This window comes from Coturnix japonica, chromosome 9 (assembly GCF_001577835.2).
Source record: "Coturnix japonica isolate 7356 chromosome 9, Coturnix japonica 2.1, whole genome shotgun sequence".
NCBI lineage: Eukaryota > Metazoa > Chordata > Aves > Galliformes > Phasianidae > Coturnix > Coturnix japonica.
In genome coordinates this window covers 13,457,615-13,481,264 of record NC_029524.1, presented here as the reverse complement: position 1 = coordinate 13,481,264, position 23,650 = coordinate 13,457,615, and the positions used below count along the sequence as shown (strand labels likewise).

General features: G+C 42.9%; 1 protein-coding gene across 5 annotated transcripts in view; it reads right to left on the bottom strand.

The window, feature by feature from the left end:
- Positions 1–23,650, bottom strand: part of DIS3L2 (DIS3 like 3'-5' exoribonuclease 2) — a 155,909-nt gene that overhangs the window by 107,437 nt on the left and 24,822 nt on the right. For all 5 annotated transcript variants that reach the window (XM_015871831.2, XM_015871834.2, XM_015871830.2 and 2 more), the window contains one exon: positions 23,316–23,417. In XM_015871831.2, the coding sequence (XP_015727317.1) occupies positions 23,316–23,417 (102 nt within the window). The remainder of the gene's footprint in view (positions 1–23,315; positions 23,418–23,650) is intronic.

Here is a 23,650-nt window from a genome sequence, read left to right as displayed (position 1 = left end):
ACCTTTTAAGAAGCACTTTCTTGAAATTCAATTGCTTATTTGAATGTTTGATCCTTAAGATAGTGGCTGAATAAGTTTTCTTCCACTTTAAACAAACACCCTTTGCTGAATAAGCATCAAGTTTCTGCCCCATAGTGATTGGTTTGTAAAGTCACAGATGACTGAACACAAGATCTTTGAATGAAAATCCCATCTCAACCATAAATGTAATAAAAAACAGCTAGTGGGCAAGTGCATCCTGGCATGAATATGCATAATTTGGACAGCAGAGCCATTACCTCGCTGTATCCAGGCCAGTCTTGAAGAAGCCATCAAATGAATGATTGTCCTTACTTGGGAGGAATTTGTTCCAGCAGAAAACTGAACCAGGAAGCCGTACATTTGAAAGCATTGAGGGCTGCCTTCCGAGCCACAGAGAATGGCTTTGCCTGCCAGCAGCAATCTTCTATCTGCCCTGTTAGCTCCAGACTTCTCACAGACTTTCAACTTAAGCCTCCTATCCATAGGAGAAAGCACAAGCCTGTTTTTCTACTGCTGCTTCCTCAATAGCAAGAGTTAACCACTCACAGGCGTCTTCTATCTCCAACTACTGAGCTAGATCAGTGACCTGCAATCTCCTTTGAGCTATGAACCCACAGTGCTTTTACCAATATATGTACCAACTCCCCAGAGTACTTTACCTTGATCCTAATAGGCCTGCTTTTCTTTCTCCCTCATCTCTGATCTCTGCAAGCCACACATGGAACCGCATCATCCAGGAGACATAGATATGGATGATTGCTGGACTGGGCATTGCTGGAGGTATGCACCTTGCATGGCTAAAACCTGCACACAGTGTCACTGTTTCCAACAGAAGCTCATGCAGAGTCCTCCTCCTCTACCAGAACCTTGCAGGTAACGAAGTAGAATCACTGGATCATAGAGGTTGGAAAAGACCAAGATCGCCGAGTCCAACCCCAACCCATCCCCACCATGCCCACTGACCACATCCCTCAGTGCCACATCCCCATGGTTCTTGAACACTTCCAGGGCTAATGACTCCACCACATCCCCCTGGGCAGAGTATCCTCACTATGAGCACTTTGAACAGGGGTTCAAAAAAAGTGAAATTCATCTCAGAATGTTTGCATCAGGAAGACAGACTAAGATATTACAGTTCAGGCCTTTCCAGAAGGACGCAATCTTCCCTGAGACTGTTCAGGTCAGACTTCTCCACCACGCTGAGACATCAGTGTTACTTTGAGCAGAGAACATCTTAAAATGTTCTTTAAACATCTCACTCATTGAGCTCAGTTTTCAAAACTGCTGTCCTTTCCCACAGCAGAACTGATTAAAAGTTTTAAGGACAGCATTTGCTTTCACTTAGAAAGAAACAACAAATAGAACATGACTCATTTTTATATTATTTTAAAGTGTTTAAATGTGTTTAGATTTGACAATGAAGGAGTACGCTCATGATACTTATCGTATTAGTCAAACTCAGTCAGCCAGACACCCTGGGAGGAGCCTTCTGCTGCTCCAGAACTCACCAAAGTCCCCAAAGGAGATCCTGCTGCGAACATGCGGTAGGAAACCCACAAGAATACAAAACAATCCATCGAGAATCAGGTTTTTGGTGGGATTCCATGGAGGTCTGCAGTTGGCCAAGCATTCACAATAATCTGAAACTATGTATTAAGTCACTGGTAATAAAACTTGCGGATGACAAGGACTTGCGGAGCAGTCAAGTCCAATTGGTGAACAAGGCCGATCTGAATTCAGAACGCTCGAGAATAGCCAAAAGTAAACTCAAATATCTGAGAATACGCAGCACATGCCTGTGAATGGGTCTGCCTTGGAAGCTGCCGACTGGAAAGCATGTGGAAGATTTCTAACACGAATGTCAGCACTGGGATCCCTTCTGCTACTAACTGTAAAAGCAATCTTAGCTTTGTAACATCTCACCAGTGGGAGACAGCAGGCTTGTGCAGTGCATAGTCTCATACCAATACAGTCAGAGATGACAGAGTACAGCAGCCCTTCGCCTGAAGTCAGTAAAAACCTGACAAAGCACCTCATCAAACCCAGAATGTGCAAGACTGAAGTGACGGGTCACTCGTGGTAACTGCCTTCAGTGAGGTGCAAAGGGGCTCCTCCAGCTGCTGCAGAAAGGTGCAGTCTGTTCATCAGCACGTGGAAGCGAAGGACAGGGAGCACAAAAAACAAGAACAGCTCCAAAGAAACAAGGTCTTCAGCCCAAGCCTACCTCCTGAGACTTGCAAATCAAGGTAAGATTCCTTCCTTCCAAAAAACACATTGCTCAAACACAAGTTCTGCTTTAGCTGTGGACAAGTTATGATAGAGAGACAAAGTTTAGGGCAGAGCCATTGGTCATCTCTGGTGCTGAGCTTGGTTAAGCAATAAGTTTGAAAAAGAGAAACAGGTTAAAAGGGGTTATTTCAAAAGGAAGGAAGACAGATGAAAACAGGGACTTTAAACCAAATTACCATCTCAGCCTTAAAAAGAGCGTTGCCACCACAACACTAACACAAACAACACATTTCATACCAATACAGTGAACACCTGCATCTATTAGTCTCCCAGCTTTTGCCATATTAAACAGGCTTCACTTAAACCTGGTTCCCTCATGTTCACTCACGAGGGAGTAGGAGCGAGCCTGGCTAGCATGAGGATGCTGTCACAGCTCATACATACATGCTAGAGCCAAGCTACCATAAATATTAACAAGGAAGAGCTTTGCTTCTCTGAAAAGAGCAACCAAACACAGGCTGGCCTGCTTGAGCTCCTTCTTGGCTAAAGAAAGGATGGTACTTCCAATAAGAGAAAAACCACCTGTCCCAGGCACTTATCCTTCTCTTTGCAATCTCACGTACACCAAACGCTCTGGCAAAGATGACAGCGTGGTACAGATGAGCAGTCTCTGTGGGAGCTGTTATGGTGCTGCTTTTAAAATAACTACAGTGTTAGTGTTAAGGTTGCTCTTTTGTGTGTTTTGTTTGTGTGTGTGTGTGTGTTGTGTTTGCTTTTTTTAAGCAATCTTCAATTCTAAGTCACTGGAAACACTTGCTAACAGCCAGCAGGATCGCTATTTTATATTATACAGCACGTTATAGTTTACATTCCAGACACATCACACTGGACGCAATAATGGTACAAACATCCAAACCAAAATCTCTCCTTCTGACTAGCAAAGGCTGCTTGCTCCCCAGTGAGCTCTGCTGTTCTCAGGTGTCACACAGTTGCAAGAAAGCCATCCTGCAGATTCCAAGGAATAAACTCCACGAGGAGGCAAAGGATCCATGGAGGCAGCCAGCCCCAGCTGTGCAGGGGAGACAGCACAATTAATTGCTGAGTGTTTTCAGAGCTCTTCACTGCAGGAGGTGAGAGGTGGGAGAGAAACAAATGAAATCTAATGCACGTGTTTTCAAAACAAAATAAGGAGGCAAATCTGCAATACATTCATCAAACCTAGTGAATCCTCAAAGCCACCTCCTGCCCTGCCCTCACCAGCATCCTGCATCCTCTCCTCTCAGAGCAGCCTGCAGTGAACTGAATGCCATGGGGAATCTCCATGCTGCTTCCAGCACCCCAAGTAGTTATCAGTCTTGCCTGAAATAGGCAATGATTCTGACCACAGGGAGAGAATGATGGTCCAAGTAACAGAATTAACTGTAGAGAAACAAAAAGTAATTGCCAAGCTTTTCTCACTACTTTACCTCATTTCCATCACTCCTGACTTGTTCTTTCATCTTCTCTCTTCTTCAGTCTGTACTTAAACATCACAGGTTACAGCACATCACCCCCCCCAAGTCCTTCTCCTACCCCCTGTACAAACAACCAGAGCGACAAATGGAAAAGCATCAAAAGGGAATATTTTCAAGTCTGACCTTTCTGAATTCTACAGTCAAAACAAGAACTGCCTCCTCTCCACACACCTCCATTCCCTATCTGGTCTCTGACCTATCATTTCCCAAAGAGCTCCACGCTCACATTGCCTGGCCCTTGTCCCACACCTCCAGTCTGCTTCCAAACACGTCCAGCAACACCTCATTATCACCAGGCAGGAGCTGCTCTCTCCTCTGCCCCCATCTCTCCTGAAGTCCCTCCTGCCTCCAGCCCTGCCTGTTGGCTCCCCATCTCTCCCAGGTCTGGCAGCAGGATATACAGCTCTGTGATCAGCACCCCATTGCTTTGAATTCTCCTCAAACTGGTTCTCCTATAACTCAGTAATCAGACAGCTCCATCAGTATGCTCCTGATTCTCATATCCTCCAGCCCTGGGCATGAGGACACCTCACAGCAGCTGTATGATATTTCAACAAATGAAGGCTTATGAGCATCAAGGAGACATGGGGTAGCAGGGCATCCCAGGGTCTGCTCATGGAACACTGCAATCTCCTTGGTGAACAAGCCAACCTGTTCTGGGCTCCCAAAGCACCACAAAGAGCTGTGTATTATTATAGCCAGATCAACAAAGTCATTCCACACTTGCCACTCCAGCTACCACCCCCAGGATCTGATGCGAGGCTGAAAACGAAGCCTCTATTTTCAGAATGCCCACAGCTATGGCTCTGACCATCCCACACACGTTCTCCAGGAGTCCCCAGAGCAGAAGTGACGCAGCAAACACCTCGCAGCCCACACACGGCTCTCCTGGGCAGCTGTACACTGTCACATTTAAAGCACTGATGAATATTTAGCGGTATTATCCCATCCTCTCAAATCTCCCTGGTGAGAAACTCTGACCCCAGGGAGGTACGCAAGATGCGGTTCAGCATCCAACCCTTAACACGCAGGAACTGACCTTTTCCTACACTCTCACCTCACAGTCAGGCTCAAAAATCCCATCAGGCACACACAGTTCCTCCATCTACAAGCAAACCCTTTTCATAAAAGAGGCCCTCCGGGCTGGCAGCCGCCCTGCTGGACCCCAGCGCAATGTTCCCTGTACCTTGGGGCTCTGCATTGCCTGCTCCTCGCAAGACCTCCCACTTTGGTGCATCTCATGAGCTGTGCGGTGCACTCCAGGCCACAGCAAACTGGAAACGAGAGCGTAATGCACAGGGCCCAGATCTGAGGTTGCCAGAACATATTGGTTTGAAACATCACAGAAAATATTCGGCTCCATATTTTCAACAGTAGCCAGGAAGAAAATGCATGGAACAATTTTGAGAACTGTTTTTCAAAAGTCATTTAAATCAAATTATGCCCCATCCACACTGGCAGCAAAAACCCTCTCTGCTAACTGGAACTGGTTTTCTTTTCTTTGCGTGTGTGTTCTTTTCTTTTTGGTTTAACTTAGTTTTTAGAAGCTGTCTCCCAGCCATCTTTTTCTGGTAATGCGGACAGGCGCTGCAACACCACGGGAGTGGGTGCCAGGACAAAGCCTATGATGCACAGCCCCTAGAATAAATCACTCAAGAGAGGTGGATTAGAGGAAGAGAGCAACGTAAGGTTACATCTTCAAAAGATACGATTCTCTGCATGTTCTGCAAACCAGAGCAGAAAGTCCTTCAGCACGAAGCTGGTGCAGAGGAGCAGACAGGCTTCTGGATTGTCTGCAACTTCGAAACAATACCATGAATCAATATCTCTAAAATGATGTGATTATTACACAGCGCTTGCATGTAATCAGAAAAGAATCTACTTGCGCCGAGTGTATCATTTGAAAGCCTTGATGCCAAGCAAATCCACACCACTGGCTCACACAAACCCATTAACTGCCTTTTCTTCTTTCTTTCTTACAATACAAGTATGTATGAAAAGCAGAGTTCCTGGAAACAATAACAATCTTTGAAGACACAGTCAGCGTTTCACAAGCAGAACAGGCCTGCACCCATACGTGCCCATATGAGGAAAGTGGGCTGACAGTGCTAACTGATCGAAACGTGCCACGAGGGCTATCCAAGATATTTGCATCTCTGTATCTCCTAAGGCCATACAGATTGGAAGCTTTGCTCAGAATTGTGTAAAAATGATTCCTTACGTGTCTATGAAAATCTCTCGCTGGCGATCGGCACTTGAAGTTATCGAGGCAGGAAACAAACAACTCAGCAGGGAGTTAACACGTCGGAGCTTGCTCCTTAAGCCCCTCGTTTTCTCATTCAGTCCTTCTGATTGGGCTCTGAGTGCCAGTTCCCAGGGGTCTCAGCCCCGCACATGTTCTGACACACTTTCAAAGCCCTGAATGGTACACCTGGGACAAAGCACACACTGTTCAGGAAGTTCGTCGGTGCCAAGAAAAGCAATAGATATTTCCACGCTTAACTCTCATTACTGTTTGCCAATAAGTCTCTTATTATGAAAACCCATAAATGGAAACTGTCATATAACAGAACAATTTATGGAACTTTTCAGAGTATATATGGCCCAGTGGGAGCCTCCTTTGATGTGTTCCATCAGCCCAGGTCTGCTTATTTATTCATGCAGTGAAAGAAGAGCATCAGGAACCTAAACAAGTCATTGCTGAAGTGCCACCGAGGTTCCCACTCCGGGAGTGCTTCACATAGTTCCTTGCTTCTCAGCCCCTTCTGTCATTCATCTTCATGGCTGCATTCAGTCAACAGCTTGGCTGCCCCGTCCTTATTTCACTTCATTTTCTGCAGAAACATTCCTGCACATACATTGTCATCGGTGCACTTGGAGGACGAGGCAGCAAAGCACAGCTGCACACTGCCTGCATCCTGCCGCCCTGCCTCTGGTCCATCAGGTGAGCTTGGCAGAACGACATGCTACTCCTCCACCCTCTGTCACATTGAGGAAACTGGCACCTCCACTGATTTCTAAAGCAGATTCCAATCGCATCAAAACACAGATCCAGCCAAAAACAACAGCCACCTCCGAAGGCAGCACGATGCTATTAAAGTAAAACCACACACATAGAGCAGCGCTTCCTTTGTAGATCCCCATCATTTGGTGTAAAGGTAACGGATTTCCTGACAGGTGCTGGAGGGGAACCCCAGCTGCCTCTCATGCTGAGAGCTTTCTGGGCCCAAAGTCACTTCTGAAGAGAAGCCAAAAGCAGTACTGGCTTCCCAGTACAAAAAAGACAGGTATCTCTTGGAAAGAGTCCAGCAGAGGGCCACAAAGATGGTGAAGGGCCTGGAGCATCTCCCTTAGAAATAAAGGAGAAGTGAACTGGGTCTGTTTAGCCTTTAGAAAAGAAGACTGAGAGGGGACCTGATCCAGGTCTACAAATATCTGAAGTGTGGGGGCAAAGTAGCGAGGCCAGACTCTTTTCAGCACTATGTAGAGACAGGACAAGGGGAAATGGGCAGAAACTGGAGCATAGGAAGTTCCACACAAATGTGAGCAAGAACTTCTTTACAGTGAGGGTGTACTGAGCGCTCACAGCTACACAGATCAGCCTTCCACCATAGGAGCTTGCATGGAGGTAGGGCTGTATTACTTACAGCTGAAGGTAGCAAGTTCAGAAGTTTCAAACACATATTAATAAGAATTATGAACGATTTGGTTACCCACGCTCTTCTGAAATGAATTCATACCTTGATGACTGCATTTGTTTTCCACTTGTGCACTTTTGCCCCAGTCTGAATCAGGGACACGCCGTACTCAGCGCCATACAACACTGCTGCACAGAACTTTTAGGAAGTTTTTATTACAGATAAAACATTAACAGGAGGGAATAGATGAGAACAATACGGTTATGCACAGACTGACTTGGAAAAGAGCCCATCTTATGGGGTTAAAGTGAAATCATTTGAGCTTACATTTGCACATGGGAGCCCAACGTGCCTCTTGAACCAAATGGGAGATGCTCAGCATTTTGCTGAGGACGCATGTTGCAGCAGTGTTTTCTCTCTGCCTGGTGAAAACAATCACTAGGACCAGGTTTCCTCCTGAAATGGTGACAGGGAAATGACTGCTGGCATTTGCGTCACACAGATCTGCTCAAATTACTTGGGGACGAATCTTAACACAAAGCAAGCACTTCAAGCTAGACGTCTATAGCTCTGTCTGCTTGCATAAACCTCTAGCAATATGGTATCCCTCATTAAGTTCTGAAACACTGTTTACTAGAAGGGTAAAATGCATCAGCCTCCTCCGCCAGGCTCCTCAACTTATATTCATGACGTCAGTGTTCAGGTTTACTTAATCCAGCAAAAATATACATTGATTAAGCTTAGACTCAGAGCATCTCCTGCAGCACTGGAAAAGTCAGCCAATAGGAACAGCAAACTCTTGCTCCTCTCCTTCAGAACAAGGTTTCTCCCCACCATGAGCACGGTACACCCCATCCCACCTTTGCAAACAGCAAACCCTGCAGCAAACACTCAAGTCACCACAGAGCTCGCAGCTCTTTAATGCCGGACAACTTCTGCTGTGTTTCCCCTGCCTGGCAACAGATGCTGTTCCACCAAAACCATTCTACAGAATGAACCAAAAGTGATAATTTAAATGGAGATTGAACATGGGGAAAAGAGCTAACGCTGGAGGGTTTCTGTTCTACGCTTCTGTCTCTAACAAGGTATTTCAATGCGTTTCTCTTTTGTAACTTCAACTTACAGAGGAGCCTTGGCTCTCTTCCTCTCTCTTCATTAAAAAGCCTTATTTAAGCTGAGATCTTGTATACACTTTTTCCGCCAAGAACAAATTTTTACAACTGAGTATTAAGCTCCTTTAAAAAAAAAAATCCAGAAATTTATAATGGAAATACTGACAGTGCCCATGATCACAAGCACAGAAACATTGCTGCGATAGGTAGTTCGCATCCCATCCAAAAGGAAAAGTTGGTCTCTCCACCAAATTCCACTTTCATTCTGTAACAATGGCCAGTTATGAGATCAGTAAGAACAGGTGCAAACAAAAAACAACACTGAAGATTTAAGCAGTGACGATGGCAGTACAAAGCCATTACCTCGGTTACTAAAGTGCAAGATATTTTTATTATTATTTTTAAGAAAGCCCTGAATTACTTTATAACTCATTCCTCCTGGGCTAACTCTTCTCCCAGTGGCCATCACCAGCTAACTTGGCAAAGCTCTGAATTACATTTCCAAATTCTAATACCACAACCGTTCCCAGAAATGATTAATCCACTGATCTGTGTTCAGTTTTGCCTGTTTTATCTTTTGGTTCAGCACGATGAAGAAGCCCACCATGACAAGATGCAGCTCAGACAGCCACACAGAAGCCAGCACCTCCCTGCTGACAGCCCAAACCTCTGCCCTACAACTGGCCGGGAACCTTCCCCTCCAAATAAACCTTGCTTTCCAGTAAGAAATGCATGGCTGCATACTGTCACAACCCAAACCTCACATGCTATGTAGAAGTGGTGACAAGCTGCCTAGCTATAGTCACTGGAAGAGATTTACCTCAAATACAATGAATCAGTGCCCACTGTGCAACACAGTCCTCTTAATATCCTGAACACACTTCCACTACTTTTCAAAATGCACAGTGAACACTGTAATGAAATGCAATGGAAAGCAGAAATGCAAGAAGAATTAAGTGCTCAGTTGTGTTAAAAGGTACAAAGCCAAGTTGCTAACAGGCCATGTGGGCAAAAAGCCACAGCCTCTGCAGTGTCGAGTGTTAACCCCACTCCACACTCCTGCAAAACAAATCTGAGAATGACCAAATTCAGAAGCACAGCTCAATAACATGTGACTGTGAACCAGCCTTGACACCTGCTTATGTCATTAATAAAATATTTAATATATTAAGAGCACTCGGTCTTCAAAAGCGCTTACCGGTGTTGAAATGTGTTAGTCATCCAACAAGAGCTCTCACTTCAACACTGGAAATCACGGAACAAGGATATCAAATCCAACCTCAGCAAGGTAGCCAGCCCAAACAGCGCATCAGGGCTGTGCTACCTGCGAGCATTCCTTTCCAAAAACTGCAGCATGCCAGTGTTCTCTACTAGAAAGGAAGGAGCCTTTTTCCTTCCACAGACTGAGAGAGGCAATGACACTGCTGCCTCACCAGTTAAGCAAGCCTGGTCAATCTGAAGCTACTTCATTCAGATGTGCTGAACTCAATGCAACCTTCACTAGGTCTATTTTCCCCTCTTAGTAAAAGTCACTATAGAATGGCATTTACCTATTTTCCTTACTAAGAAGAAATTATTCCAAGATTATCCATACAGGCAAACTGCAATATAATAAATGTGTAAATTATATATATATTGTAAGCAACTAATAAAAAGACATTAAAAAAGAAAAAATCAAAGACCTGCACCCAGAAAAAAACAAAGTCATACCTTTCCATAAGGGCTTCTTTACTGAAAGGAGGTTGTGGTGAAGAAGAGGTCAGCCTCTTCTCCCAGGTAACAAGTGACAGGATGAGAGGCAATGGTCTGAAGTTGAACCAGGGGAGGTTTAAGTTGGATTTAAGGAAAAAAAGTCTTCTAAAAGAGGGTGTGATACAGAGGCTGCACAGGGAGATGGGGAGTCACTGTCCCTGTAGCTGTTTGAAGAGCTGAGGAATTGCAGCACTGAGGGACATGGTCAGTGCACATAGTGGGGGTGGGTTGGCCATTGGATCTGATATCCAACCTTAATGATTCCATGATTCTATTAAACTAGGAAGAAAGTAGATTTGTGTTTGTCTCTATTATTTATGCATCATTTAAATTAGCTGTTTCCATACTAACTTCCATCGTGTAACTTAAGAGGTTTCAAGGGGTATATTCTTGAAACTCCACAGAAGACAGGACTAAATCTCTGCTTCACTGCAGGAGAGCCTGGAAAGCAGCCTCTAGAAACAGTACCACGCGCCTGCAACTCACCGTGTGAGTTTATATTTATGATGTAGAAAGAAAAAAAGTTGCCCTTCTATATAAATACACCTCTAAGATAAGAGGATTTTCCCCTCAGTGCCAAGCTAGGCACTAAAGTCCTTTGTTATGATTACTTTTATCACAATGAATCCAAATGCTGTGGATTATTAATCAAATCTTCTGACAGCCCTCCAATAATGAAATATGATGTGTAGCTAACAATGACTCACCATTCATCTTAAGCTGATAGTACAGGAAAGGAAGGAGAAAGCTCCCAGTTCCTATCCAAGCAGTTCACAGCTTTACGAAACTCCTTCCATTTGCTTTCTCACCAGCAACTCCAGCGTATTTGCTGGCTCTGACAAGGAAAACTTCCTACTCGCTGCTTTTATTCTATCCATAGATAATATTCTATCAGAGGCTGTTAGTACCCAAAGCATCTAAGTTATTAGGAAAGCTAAGGAGACAAGAAAAGCAAGTTAATGTTCTCTTATGCAAAACATTAAGTCCTTCACTTCCTCTGTTTGTTAGTTTTTTCAAATACCTCCTTGGATTCTCTGCCTTGTTTTGAAAGTTGGACTTGATGATTTCAAAAGTCTTTTGCGATCTCAATGATTCTGTGATCCTATGAAGCAGCTACTTGCCCTGCAAGCTGATCAGTTATTTTGTCAATCACAGCATTATCTGAGGAAGAGAACTCTTCACACTGCAGTTTGTTTCGGGGCTGCTGGGGTTCAAATCCCAAACCCTATTCTCCATTTGGAAACCAAAATCCCTGCTTGTACCTCCTCAGCCAGACTACATGAGGGCCAAAGGGCAGATGACATCAGGAGGTTATGGCATTTGCAGTCCACAATCCAAAACAAATTAAGAGGGATACAAGTTCAAAAACATCCGGAGATAAGTGTCTGCTTGCAGTGGAACAATGAAACGGAAGGATTTGTTCTGTTAAGCATACAAAGGTTATCGATGACCTACCGGCTCACACCACAACTCCCTGCTCTGCATCACAGCACCTGCACAGTTTACCACCTCCAACAAAGGCATCTTCCCTTCATGAAGCACCTTCAAACCAACTAAGAAAGGCTTCTGAAGAACAAAGACTACATGCAATGCAAACTTGACTTCAAACCAAGTGCATGATCAAACGTGCTTCCTTGTAAAAACTTAATGGGACTCCACCACAATAAAACTTTGCAAGTTATTCAGTTCTTAGCTCATAATTTTCTTCCTAATTTGACCACTTTGTAAAGTTGCCTTAAAACCTCCCAGAAGTTCTTTCACCACTTTATGTGCAGTCCTACAAGTGCAATTAAAATGTTCTACCCAAACTTCACCATATAAATGATTTTTATGATGTCTTAAAAGAATTCTGCTTTCCTTGCCCAGTGCAGTCTGTATACTTATGTTGCTCAAAGCCTTTCTTCAGGCAAGTTAAAAATAAAGCTGATACTTCGAAACCGAGACGAAAACCAGTTGCAATTCTTACACATTTAAGCGTATATCTCTTATCCATGACTTCAGGAGCTGCTCCCATCAAATTCCACTTAAAATGATACTACAGAAAGTTACAGATTTATAACTGAAAGATACATTTCCAACATCAATAGCTTCAAAACAGTCAATGTCATAAACCAATCAGGCAGCAAACACCTACCAGCCCTCAGAATCTACCAGATCTCCAAAAGGAAAACAGAAATTTGCTATGGCTGCTTGAAAATAGGGGTTGAAGTAAATTAATATACAAATCTGTACGTAGTTAGACACTGTTCTCACCTGTATAAATATTTTGCATCATGTCATATGAAACATATGGATATTGCAACAGAGGCACAGAGAAACAAGCATGCTACAGAAGTAGTACGTCTCATTTACATCTAATGATAAAATACAGAACTTTTGGAAGTCTCAGCTACTCAAGCATATTAGCCGGAAACTTTGTAGGCTACAGTTTAAGGACCTATTAGTTTCTTGGAAATTAACACCACTCTTGTTCCTCTCACACCGTCATAAATTGCCACACAGGTACTACTGTACTCTTGACCCCCAGAGGGAGCGGCTCATTCCTGTGGATCATGCCAACAGCTGCTTAAGATGAGGTTTCCCCATCGATCACACCGTAATAGTCACATGCACTTGTATAATTGACTGGGTTCTAGAACTATTCACTTCCAGAGAGCATAAGCTTTTCCAAAGACACTGCAAAAGTTTAAACACATCCTCTCATTTGCTACCCTTGGAATATGCATCAAGTTTTGATCCTGAAGTCCTAAGTTACAAAACCGCATTCTAGAAGAAAATTATTTAGTTAAGTCCTTCCAGGGGTTCAAAGTGATATGAAACCACTTCAGTGTGCATAATTTGGAAAAAAAACACTAAACAGCCTCACCAAATTTTGTCCACACAGCATTGGCTTCTAAACAAACCCCTACAGTCAGTTTTCTGGCCAGACCAAGTTTTACAGTAGAGTTGCATTCAATTTCCTAAGCTTGTAACACAGAAAGGTTGACTGAGCCCAACTGTAACTGCAACCATTACGGAGGCGTACTTACACTTTCATGCATAATGTATTAGGGCATGATTTAAACACTCCTCAGTTATTCAAAACAATTATTGCTCGTATTCATTACCTTTTATCAAAGAGACATGAACTGAACTTCCTCATTTTATACTCATTCAGCTATTCTGTGTTATAAATAAATATAAATAATAAATATAAATAAATAAATAAAAGTAATAAATAACACATATGGCAATTTTAAACCCCACATTGATGTTTTTCATTGTTTTTTTTTGTGTGTTTTTTTTTAATATCATAATCCTATACTATACATGAAACATCCAGCCATGAATGCAGCTGGAATCACAGAATCACTAAAGTTGGAAAAGATCACTAAAGATCATCAAGTCCAACAACCCAGCCCATCCCCACCAACCACGTGCCACATCTCTACATTTCCTTAACACCTCCACAGATGGTGACTCCAACACATCCCTGGGCAGCCTGTTTCAATGCCTCAGCTTGATCCTAAAAATGGCTGATATAATCTAACCTAAGAACATCTTAAACTTTCTCAGTAGACAGGACTTAGGAATCATTGTCTGTACCTCCATCACACCGCATCTACAAAGGAAAGGGAGTTTCTTTAACAAACAGGCACAGAGATGCCTAGCAGAGCAAAAGGACTGTTCTCATCCTGGTCACTCAAGTGACACAGATTCCCCATGCATACAGCTACTTTTGTTGGATATTAGGAGAAATTTCTTCTCAAAAAGAGCAGTGATACATTGGAACTGGCTGCCCATGGAGTTAGAGTCGCCATCACTGGAAGTGTTCAAGAACTGTGGAGATGTGGCACTGAGGGACACAGTTAGTGGGTATGGTGGGGATGAGTTAGTTGGTGACTGGACTTGGTGATCTTAGTGGTCTTTTCCAACCTTAATGATTTCATACAAAGTTAAAGCCAGGGAAAGGTACAACACATGACATTTAATCCCTGAGGTGGGGTAGGAGGGAGCAATCCCAGCCTGCTGAGCAACAGAGGTGTTGAGGCAAGTCTATGAAGACAAAAGGAACAGGATGTGAAATTTCCGAATGAAGGGCATTTGACATATACTTACGGCTTTCTAAAGTAATGGATCCCTGGCGGGTAAAACCGCACTGTTTAATCAGAGGGTGATAAGGTTGGGAGCTCCATTTCCTAACAGCACTACACAGTTATGTGTATTTTGTTGTCTGTCATTTTGGACAACGCCCTTTGCTCAAGCGCTGATCCTCAGAACACATTATACATTGTTAGAAGAGATTAGTTTAACTGCAGATTATTTTCTTTTTCTGAAAGCACTTAGAAGAAATTAATGCTTGGAAACTGGAGCTCTGAAGCACAGGATAACAGTTTATTTACGATCACAGCAGCTTACCTCCCAAAGACAACCCTTGGGCCCCAGGCCCATTCCCATGTCAATAAAGTTGGCTGCTACAGTGATGTGCCACTCACTCATGAACTCAACATAAGTGGCTTTGCTGGAACAGAAGGGTGGGCAGCTAAAACTGACTACCGGACAGCGCAGACTCCTTCGGTGATCAAAAGACAATTGGGGAGGAGGGGGAAATGAATTTCGATGCGTGCTCATGGTTTTGTGTACAGTAGCAAAAAGACCGCCCAAGGTCTCAGTCAGCTCATAGGAAATTACTGTACAGCCAGAGACACTGCCCTGACAAGGCCAGCTTTCCCCTCCCAGCCTTTCCTCCATCTGACAGTTACAGCAGCCACCACACCTAGTCATTGGGCTCTGTTATATCGTAGTCACTGATAGGAGTCACCCATGGGAAAGTAGCACAGTGGGACTAAAATGATGTCAGGTGCCATGAAGAACATTTTTCCTTTGCCTCACAAACTTTTGAACCTTACAAGAGGGTAACCATCCGCTCCTGAGATTTTTTTCCCCCCTCTACTAATGAACTTTAACAATGCATATCCTGCCAGGAAACGTTACCATGCATTAGTGATAAACTATTACATAAAGAGGTAAACCAAGTTTCCAAGAAGCAAATCTAAGCTGATAAACATATTACACCCATAGCTCAACAACTGTGCAGAGAAGTAAGAAGAATAAACAGTTTTAAGTGTAGATAACATAAAGCCAGTGCTGTCAAAACATGGCTCTGTGCATGAAGCATAGCTATTAACTAAACCAGACTGAACTAATGGCTCTCCATTAAACCTGGGGATCCCTACAGATATACACACATACATTATATATATATATATATCCCTCCCATGAGGGAGCTGAAGGTCTCAGTAAAAGAGATGTCAATTTACACATAAAATCATAGAACTGCTCAGGTTGGAAAAGACCTTCAAGATCACCGAGTCCAACTTCAACTTAACCATACTACCCTAATTCTAACAACCCTCCACTCCATCATGTCCCTGAGCACCACATCCAGAAAAGACCTCTATCATCAAAAGATCATCAAGTCCAACCTTAACGTAACCACACTACTCTAACAACCAACCCACCACGAAATCACGTCCCTGGGGAACCACATCTAGGCAGTTTTTAAACAAATTTAGGAATGGTGACTCAACCACCTCCCTGGGGAACCTATTCCAGTGCTTAGTAACTATTTGTAGAAAGAAACTTTTCCTGATATCCAACCTAAACATAGTGTACAAACAACAGTGGTCAATGCTTATTCCAGTAACCGGACAAAAATCAAGGAGAACAAAAGCAGGAGGACGCCCTAACTGCAAGGTAATTAGCAAAAACAGTTGGGATTTCCAAGCACCAACAAGCACCAAACAGGATATACGCCTTCATGCAGAAACCCAGAAGAGGATGCCTTTCAGACAGAACACGGAATAAAGCCTGGAGAATTCTTCACCAGTCACTTTGCACAACCAAAATACACAAGCGCTCACTACACTGTGCCAACATTTCCTTTTCACACTTCCAAAACTGATCAACAAATAAAGAAATATGTATGTTGCAGAAAGAGATGCTGCCACAGATACAGATTCCAGAGCATTGATTTGTATGTTAATCAGGTTAAGGATAATAACAAGCAGCAGCTGAAGTAAGACTTCTTATGTTGGTAGTGTTAGGAAAACTGCTGTTGATGAATGGGCATCTTCCATGGCACAGCTGCACCTGGAATACATTAATTCTATTGTGATCTGCCTAGCATTTGCTTTAAAGGTTGAGCAGAAGGGAACTCCCCCCTACCCCTGTCCCACAGCAAATGATGCCATGGAAGTATGACGGGGGCAATGGGAGGCCTCAGCCTGGCAGGGCTTTGCTTTGTCTAGACACAAACATGAAATCAGTGTTGGGGAGAAGGCTCAATCATTCCAGCACTTGGCAGCTAGCAACAGGCAAATTCTAAACCTACCTACTAGGCTGGCAACAACTTTTCTAAGTTACAAATTACCTTCTGCCCACAAATTTAAAGTATTTCATCACTAACGATAAATATCTTATCTTCAGGAACCAGCTGTTTATTAATGAGGTTCCACATCTTGCCCCATAGAACCTGTAGTAGAAAACCCTGTCAGCCCCATACCACCAGCTGCTGCAACCCTTTGTTTACACAAATGACCTCCATTTCAGATCCCTTGTCCCTCTGATTTATGGTTTTAAGAAAAATAAACATGAGTTAAGGAAATACAAGAAAGACTTAATGAGCCAGCTTAGCAGCTTTGACCACATGCAAATACTGCAGCCAGCCACTGCCAGCCAATAGCAAGAACAAACATGCCACAGATATGCAGCACTTCTCTTCAGAACCCAGGATACCATCCAAAACATCTCAGGATGGTCACGATTAACAGCTTTTTGGTGCCATGATAGCTCTTCATTTCCCCAAATCTCAAATTAAATCAAGGGTGCAATCTCCTCAAAAATTAATCTAACTCACTTGGCCCTTTCTTCACAGTGTAATATTCATTGTACAAAGCTTATGACGGAGAGGGCCTTTTATCATCAGAACACTTCATTTAAACTTACGTCTAATTGTGAGGATCTGAAAGAAGCCCAGACTATTGAAAATCTGGATGGCCTTTCAAGGAGCATTTATTAAAAAGCTGTTTGAGTTTAACATGCGTGACATACCCCAGTCCAACACCATCACAACAACAGGTATCTGACCCTCCTTCAGAAGGTGTGGGCTCCAAACACTCATGTGATATCATCAAACGTGTCTCCAAACTGGCAAAAAGCAAACAGTTCTAAGAAATACTAATTCCACAGGAAGTAAGGACTAAGAAAAGTCCAAAATGATAGTGGTTATATAAAAGACTGGATTAAGAATAATCTACAGTGATGTGTGCGTATTTACAGAAGACTTGGAAGAACAGCGTTTCAAACAATCATTTGATGAAAAGTTAGTTGTTGAAGGAAACAATTTGCTGTACTAGGTTATATTCATGTGACCAAGGAGAAAAATGAGCAGTAATAGAGATCAGGTATTAAACGTTGGCTTGAGTCCTATTCTGAAATAGGAACAGAGGCTCTCACAAGCGCTCCCATTCCAGGCACAGCTCCTCCAGGAACATAGTGAATTTAGTGGTATTATTCAGCTTGAAGTCACCCCATCGCTAGAGGCTTCTCTGCTGGTATTCCACTGGGGATTTAACAACCAACTGCATGTGAGATGGATTATAATTCAGCGCTTGATGGTTCACTGAAGGCAACACCTTGAATCTGGGCAGCCAAACCATGATGTAATTCTGCGCCATTAAGGGAGGTTGCAGTCAATAATAAATCCCTTGCCTTCATCCCTACCTAAACATTCTGCCCTCTAACATCGCTCATGCAGCACAGAAGGAGGAAGGATTAGAAGGACTCTGCACTGTTCAAAAACATTCTTGTTATTTCATTACTTTTCATAAAAAGCATGCCTGGTCTTTCTATTAAAATTCATTGCATTAAAGATTTGTTTAATTCAAGCAATATTTGATGAACAAGTCGTGAAAGCAACATCCAGAAGAAGAAATTTCATGCCACGTATCTCTCATGTTATGTTCTTATGTTTCTTATGTTCTCCAGGTACTTTTGCTATCAGCCTACAGTCACTATCCAACACCCAGCCCAGACGCTGAAGGCCCACCAGGCCCTGCATTGTGGAACAACATGTGGTCACCTACAGGAGGGCACTGTCAGAAAGTAAGACTGTAGTGAGGCTTCTCCAGCTATTTGTGTCTGGGGATGTTCTGAGATGGGGAGGGGGTGCACACACCCATGTGCAACTCACAGCCTTCTCTATAAAGTCACAAAACAAAACACCAGCCGCCCTTCCTCCCTACAGCATCCATCAAACCTCCACATCTGCTACAGCTCTGCTTTTCTGGACACCTTCCTAGCTGGCTTCCCAGGCTTCCCACTTTACTCCTGGATATCATGAATTCCACTTGAACGCTTTCAACATGCCAAAACACTTACTAGTTCAATAATGGCTTCTCCAGAACTTCTTTTTTTTTTAAATAATAATTATGATGATCGTAATGTTTCCAAACAACATTCTTGATTGTCAGACTCAAACAATATTGCTGTGATAACCCTGTAAGAACCTTATCTCCTCCTGCGTTACTGTTATCCTTACATTAGCTGGGAGATTTTGAGAAGAAAGGGACTCTCAGAAGAATCTGGTGGAAACGAATCATTATTCACTGAGGCAAATGCAAAGTTAGCATCCCCCCCGGCCAGCCGATGGTTCAGGGGTTCACACCAACAGTTGGAGCAGTGGTTTGCCAGGATACACAGCTCTGTTCAAACTATATATGATAGTATTTGTAATGCGTTTAAATCAAATTATTCCTACTCTGTGTTTTTTTCTTTTGTAGTTACGCCAACAACAGTCACAGCTGGGGAAAGTGAATTGCAGCTTACATCTTCTGTACAGAAGGTGTTTAAATATTCATCTGATTTACAGCTCTGAAAGAGGCAGCACTGAGATCTTCTGCTGCACTGTGTCTGATACCTCTGCTGAACAGAACATGTTCTCTTAAAATTGGCTGCTGCTAACATGTTGGGCACATTGTGACCCAAATGCTGGACCTATCATCCATCAGCACACACTGTACGTAATCCACAGCCTTGGCCATGGAGAACTCCTGACCAGACCAAACACAGCAAGTGAAAAAATTAGTAGGTTAATCCCTTATTAGTATGTTATTAGTTAATACACATTATTATTACTATATACATATAGCACACATAATCATTTGAATACACCATTGCTGCAATAAAATGAAGAACCAGAGCTCTCTCCTGTTGAGAAGAGGTTGAACCCCAAAGATCCTCTCAGACAACCCTGAGCAGCACAAGTCAAATAGGCAGCATAAAGTCCTTGTGAGTACTGTTTTCAGAGCAGGACTCTAAAGTTTCAGCCATAGCATGCAAAGCGTGAGACGGTTGTCATGAAAAACATTCCACGTTATAAACCACTGTTCTGAAAGCACCAGAGATTGGGCCAGGAATCCAAGCCCCAAGTGATATCAAGTGACTTATTATGCGATTTCCTTCTACCAAAGAAATTACATCTTGCAAGAAAAACCAAAACAGCTATCAGAAATTGAACAAATTCTATCTGGCAATAAAGCAGAAGGTAAAAGAGCAAAAAGAGGCTGCAAGGAAAGATGGGTTGGGTTTATCCTTTATCCTGACACACAGCTTCCCTCCTTGACAAGCTTGAGAAATATTGCTGTAATCATCGTCTCATCATTATTATTATTTTTTGCCTTCCAGTAATTATGTCACTGTATAATTGAAGCTCCTGAAATTGATGTAAGCACAAGTCCATAAAACACAATAAAAACCCATGACTGGAACTTAAAGTAGTGAAAATCAGTCAAGAAATAAAAGCGCTGTTTTTCTTCCTTATCAGAATAATTGACAAGGTCTGAGGTAAGTTCTCCGTCACTGGTTATCTTTTATCATGACGTTCTTCCACAAAATTAAGGCACAGACTCGGGGAAGCCCTACAGCTCAAATGAGGAGGGGGACAGTCAAACTGACTGCGATGATACTCTGACTTCATTCGCTAAGAGTAGGTTAAGTACCTGGAAAAACAGTCTAAGTCAAATACCTTACTTTGCAACAGCTAAATATTTGAAAGTTACCATAGTACCTCAGTATTCCAAGATGTAACACAAGAGGACAAGAGAGGAACTTCTGAAATACAGCCTCCAAATGTGGTCACCACAACGCCAGCCGCTCTGCCCTGGCAAGGAGGCAGTGGCTACCTTCTGCTGGAGCACAAGATAACAAAAATCCCAGGACACGATGTCTCTCCTTCGGTGCCCCATCCAATTAGTTGGCTCTTGATCCAAGCCAATAGCAAGCACAGAAAGATGAACTGACAAACTGACCAGCCCTGACCAGCAAGCAGCTCTCCCAGAGGATGTGTGAACAGGCAGAAAAAGCCCAGGGAGGACCACAGCACTCATCCAACCTCTCAGTGCATATGTCAGTAAGGACATGATGCTAAGAAACTCAAGCCCAACAAATTTCCCACCACTGAGCCAGGGAGTGGATGGCTGGAGGAAGAAAATATTGCTTTGCCTCTCAAAGAAGATATTACATAAAGCATCCAGAATACTCAGAAGCTCCCATATGTCTCACTGTTACAACGGAACCTGTGGATAAGACACCAGTACCACAGGCAAAGCAGAACACAGCGCACCCCTGGAGAAACCTCTCTAATAACAGATTTTTGGGCAGCTCCCAGAGGATGTGCAGGGTGCTCGATGTACTGAAGGCACAACTTCACCAGCAGCCTCACCTTCTGCAGGATACAGGCTCAACAGCAAAAAAAGCAGCTCAGCCCTCGGCAGAATGCAGGCTAATGGGTTGGGAATGGTGAAACATAAAAACGATCAGCACACACATCTCTATCCTAACAAACCAATATGTACAGAGCCTGTAAAGTCTCCTCCGAGAGCATCAGTTATACCACCCGTCTGATTTACATTTTTCAAGGAAATAATTGAAGCTGTTCAGCTTGCTCCAAAGGCCCAACGGGAAGGAGAAAATCCTCAAGATACCTATGTGGCAGCTTTGCAGCAGCATGAGACTAAACAAATGGAAAAACCTAAAATAGCTTGCGACAGTTTATCATTAATCAGTAGGAATTACTTGGCAGAATTCAGTATCTTTCAGTGCAACTTTATGGCACCTTTCCCAAAGAACTAATACAAACACGAGCACATAGCAAGAGATTCAGGGAATAGGGGAAAAGGGATGTCATCGCTGATTAAGCTGCTGATGGCAAGAAACAAAAAATAACACTACATAGGGCAGCACCTGTGTGGCTGAAAAACATGACTGGCATGTTCCAGCTAATTCACTTGGCAAGGTTAAACTCACCACAAAAGGATCATAATCATCATACAAAACACTGAAGCTTTCTGAATTGCCTCCTTGCAGTCAGACACCATATCTTCAGCAGTTTTATTTATTTCAGCATTTGCCCAGAATAGAGAAAATACTCAGAACTCTTCCTCTTATAAAACTGCTCACCTATTCACAAAAAACCATTAGTGTAGAACATATGAAGGTATGAGGATAAGTGAGATGGGCATTATCTTTGCTTAGAGCTGGTGATAAAACTGTAAAGCTACAAAGCTCCCAGCCCAGGCAACCTGCATCAGTCTTACAAAGAAGCCCTTGTGCTGGCAGATCTTGGCAGGGGATCTAAGCACCAAACTATTCCATTTTTCCAACTAGATGAAATAGCCTCATACTAAATGCAATTTACTCAGAGGGATTCAGTGGTCCAAACTTACAGCAGTCAACACAGCTTTCCTGAACTCTGATTTGGACTCTCGAATAGTTGTCAAAGAACTTTTGCTTCAGCCTTCAATCTCAGTTCTCAGAGGCTACATGGACTGCAGCAGACGCCTTTACTGTATATGGATATATGTATAATGTTTTAGCTCCCACTGATGATGATCTGTTGCATAAGGCAGTTTTGCAGTTTCATGTGCCAATATACACATAGCTCATTTACTCATTTCATGCAGATTTAAAAGGAAGAGACACATTCCAATGCATTTCAAACCATCACACCAATTGTTATTAAACAGCCAAGATAAGAAGTTCCATAAATGACCAGACTGAAAACCTTGCATCTGCATGTCTGAAATCACACAACCTCAGACAGAGAAGGTAGCTAGAATCAGTAGAAAGAACCCGGCCAAAACAGTTCAGTACAGTTCCCACCCTGCTGGAATCACCCTCATTACTTTTGTCCAACCAACATACAGTAGTTTTCATATTCTTAAGAAGAATTTGAAAACTATGAGTGTAGAAAGCAAACTGAGGCAGTGCTGTCATGCTCACACATACAAACCCAAGTTACATTTGCTGACTGTATCTTAACATTCCCCACAATTTACATCTCTAGAAAAGAAAGAACTTTTCTTGCATAAAAGTTTTAAAGATAAATCTGTAAACAAAATAAAATAGTTCTGATGTTCAAGAGGAATTGGACTTTGATTGCTGAAAGAAAAAACATAATACAGAGAGGGTTTCGTGGACATTAAAATGAAAAACAGATTATCTCACATTTGCATTGCTCTGGTTACTTTACACATTCTTCAGTCATGTGAGGATGGGTAATACTACAAAATCTGGAGCTGTGTCAGGATGAGCTTTCCATGGACGGAGGAGCCACAAAGTAGAAAGGGTTCATCATTACGAAAGCTTTGTGAATAGCACTTGTGAAATAACAACAGCAATTGCAAATACCCAATCAGAGCTATCCGGTGCCAGAGCATGAAGACCAGATATCAAAAGTAACCTCTAACAACTGCACTTTGAATCAGCCTTGTCATCAGACTTCACGCAGCGGTAACAAAGGTCATTTGACACAAAGAATGATGTTTCAACATTTCAGGTATTGCTCCTTCCGGGCATTGTAATAGATAAATACTTTAATGCATAGCAGTGCAAACTGCAGTTTAACTAATCTGATTTGTAGGAAATTCTCTATGCTCTGTTTAGGCCCTAACTTTAGGGAAGAAAAAAGCAATAAGATCTTTCTGTCACGTCACAAACACTGAACTGACCTTCCATTGCTCCCTGGGAAGCAGTCTCACCACCACGATGTCACCATTCAGGGCTCTGTTGCGGGCAACCACTCCATCAATAAAGATATCGCGAGTCCCATCCTAGACAAGGAGGAAAAAAAATCAACATCACACCAAAGCATATTAAGTTACGGCTGTTAGGAGGCTTAAAACACTGTCATCAACAAGACACACCCGAGTGAGACAAACATCCTGCAGTCGAGCACAGGAGCGAAATGGATTCACCACATGCCCTTCAATATGCAACATCTTTCAGCAAATAAGCTCTTCATATGCATGTGCCAGCACAGTAGTTGCACAGTATTTATCCAAGG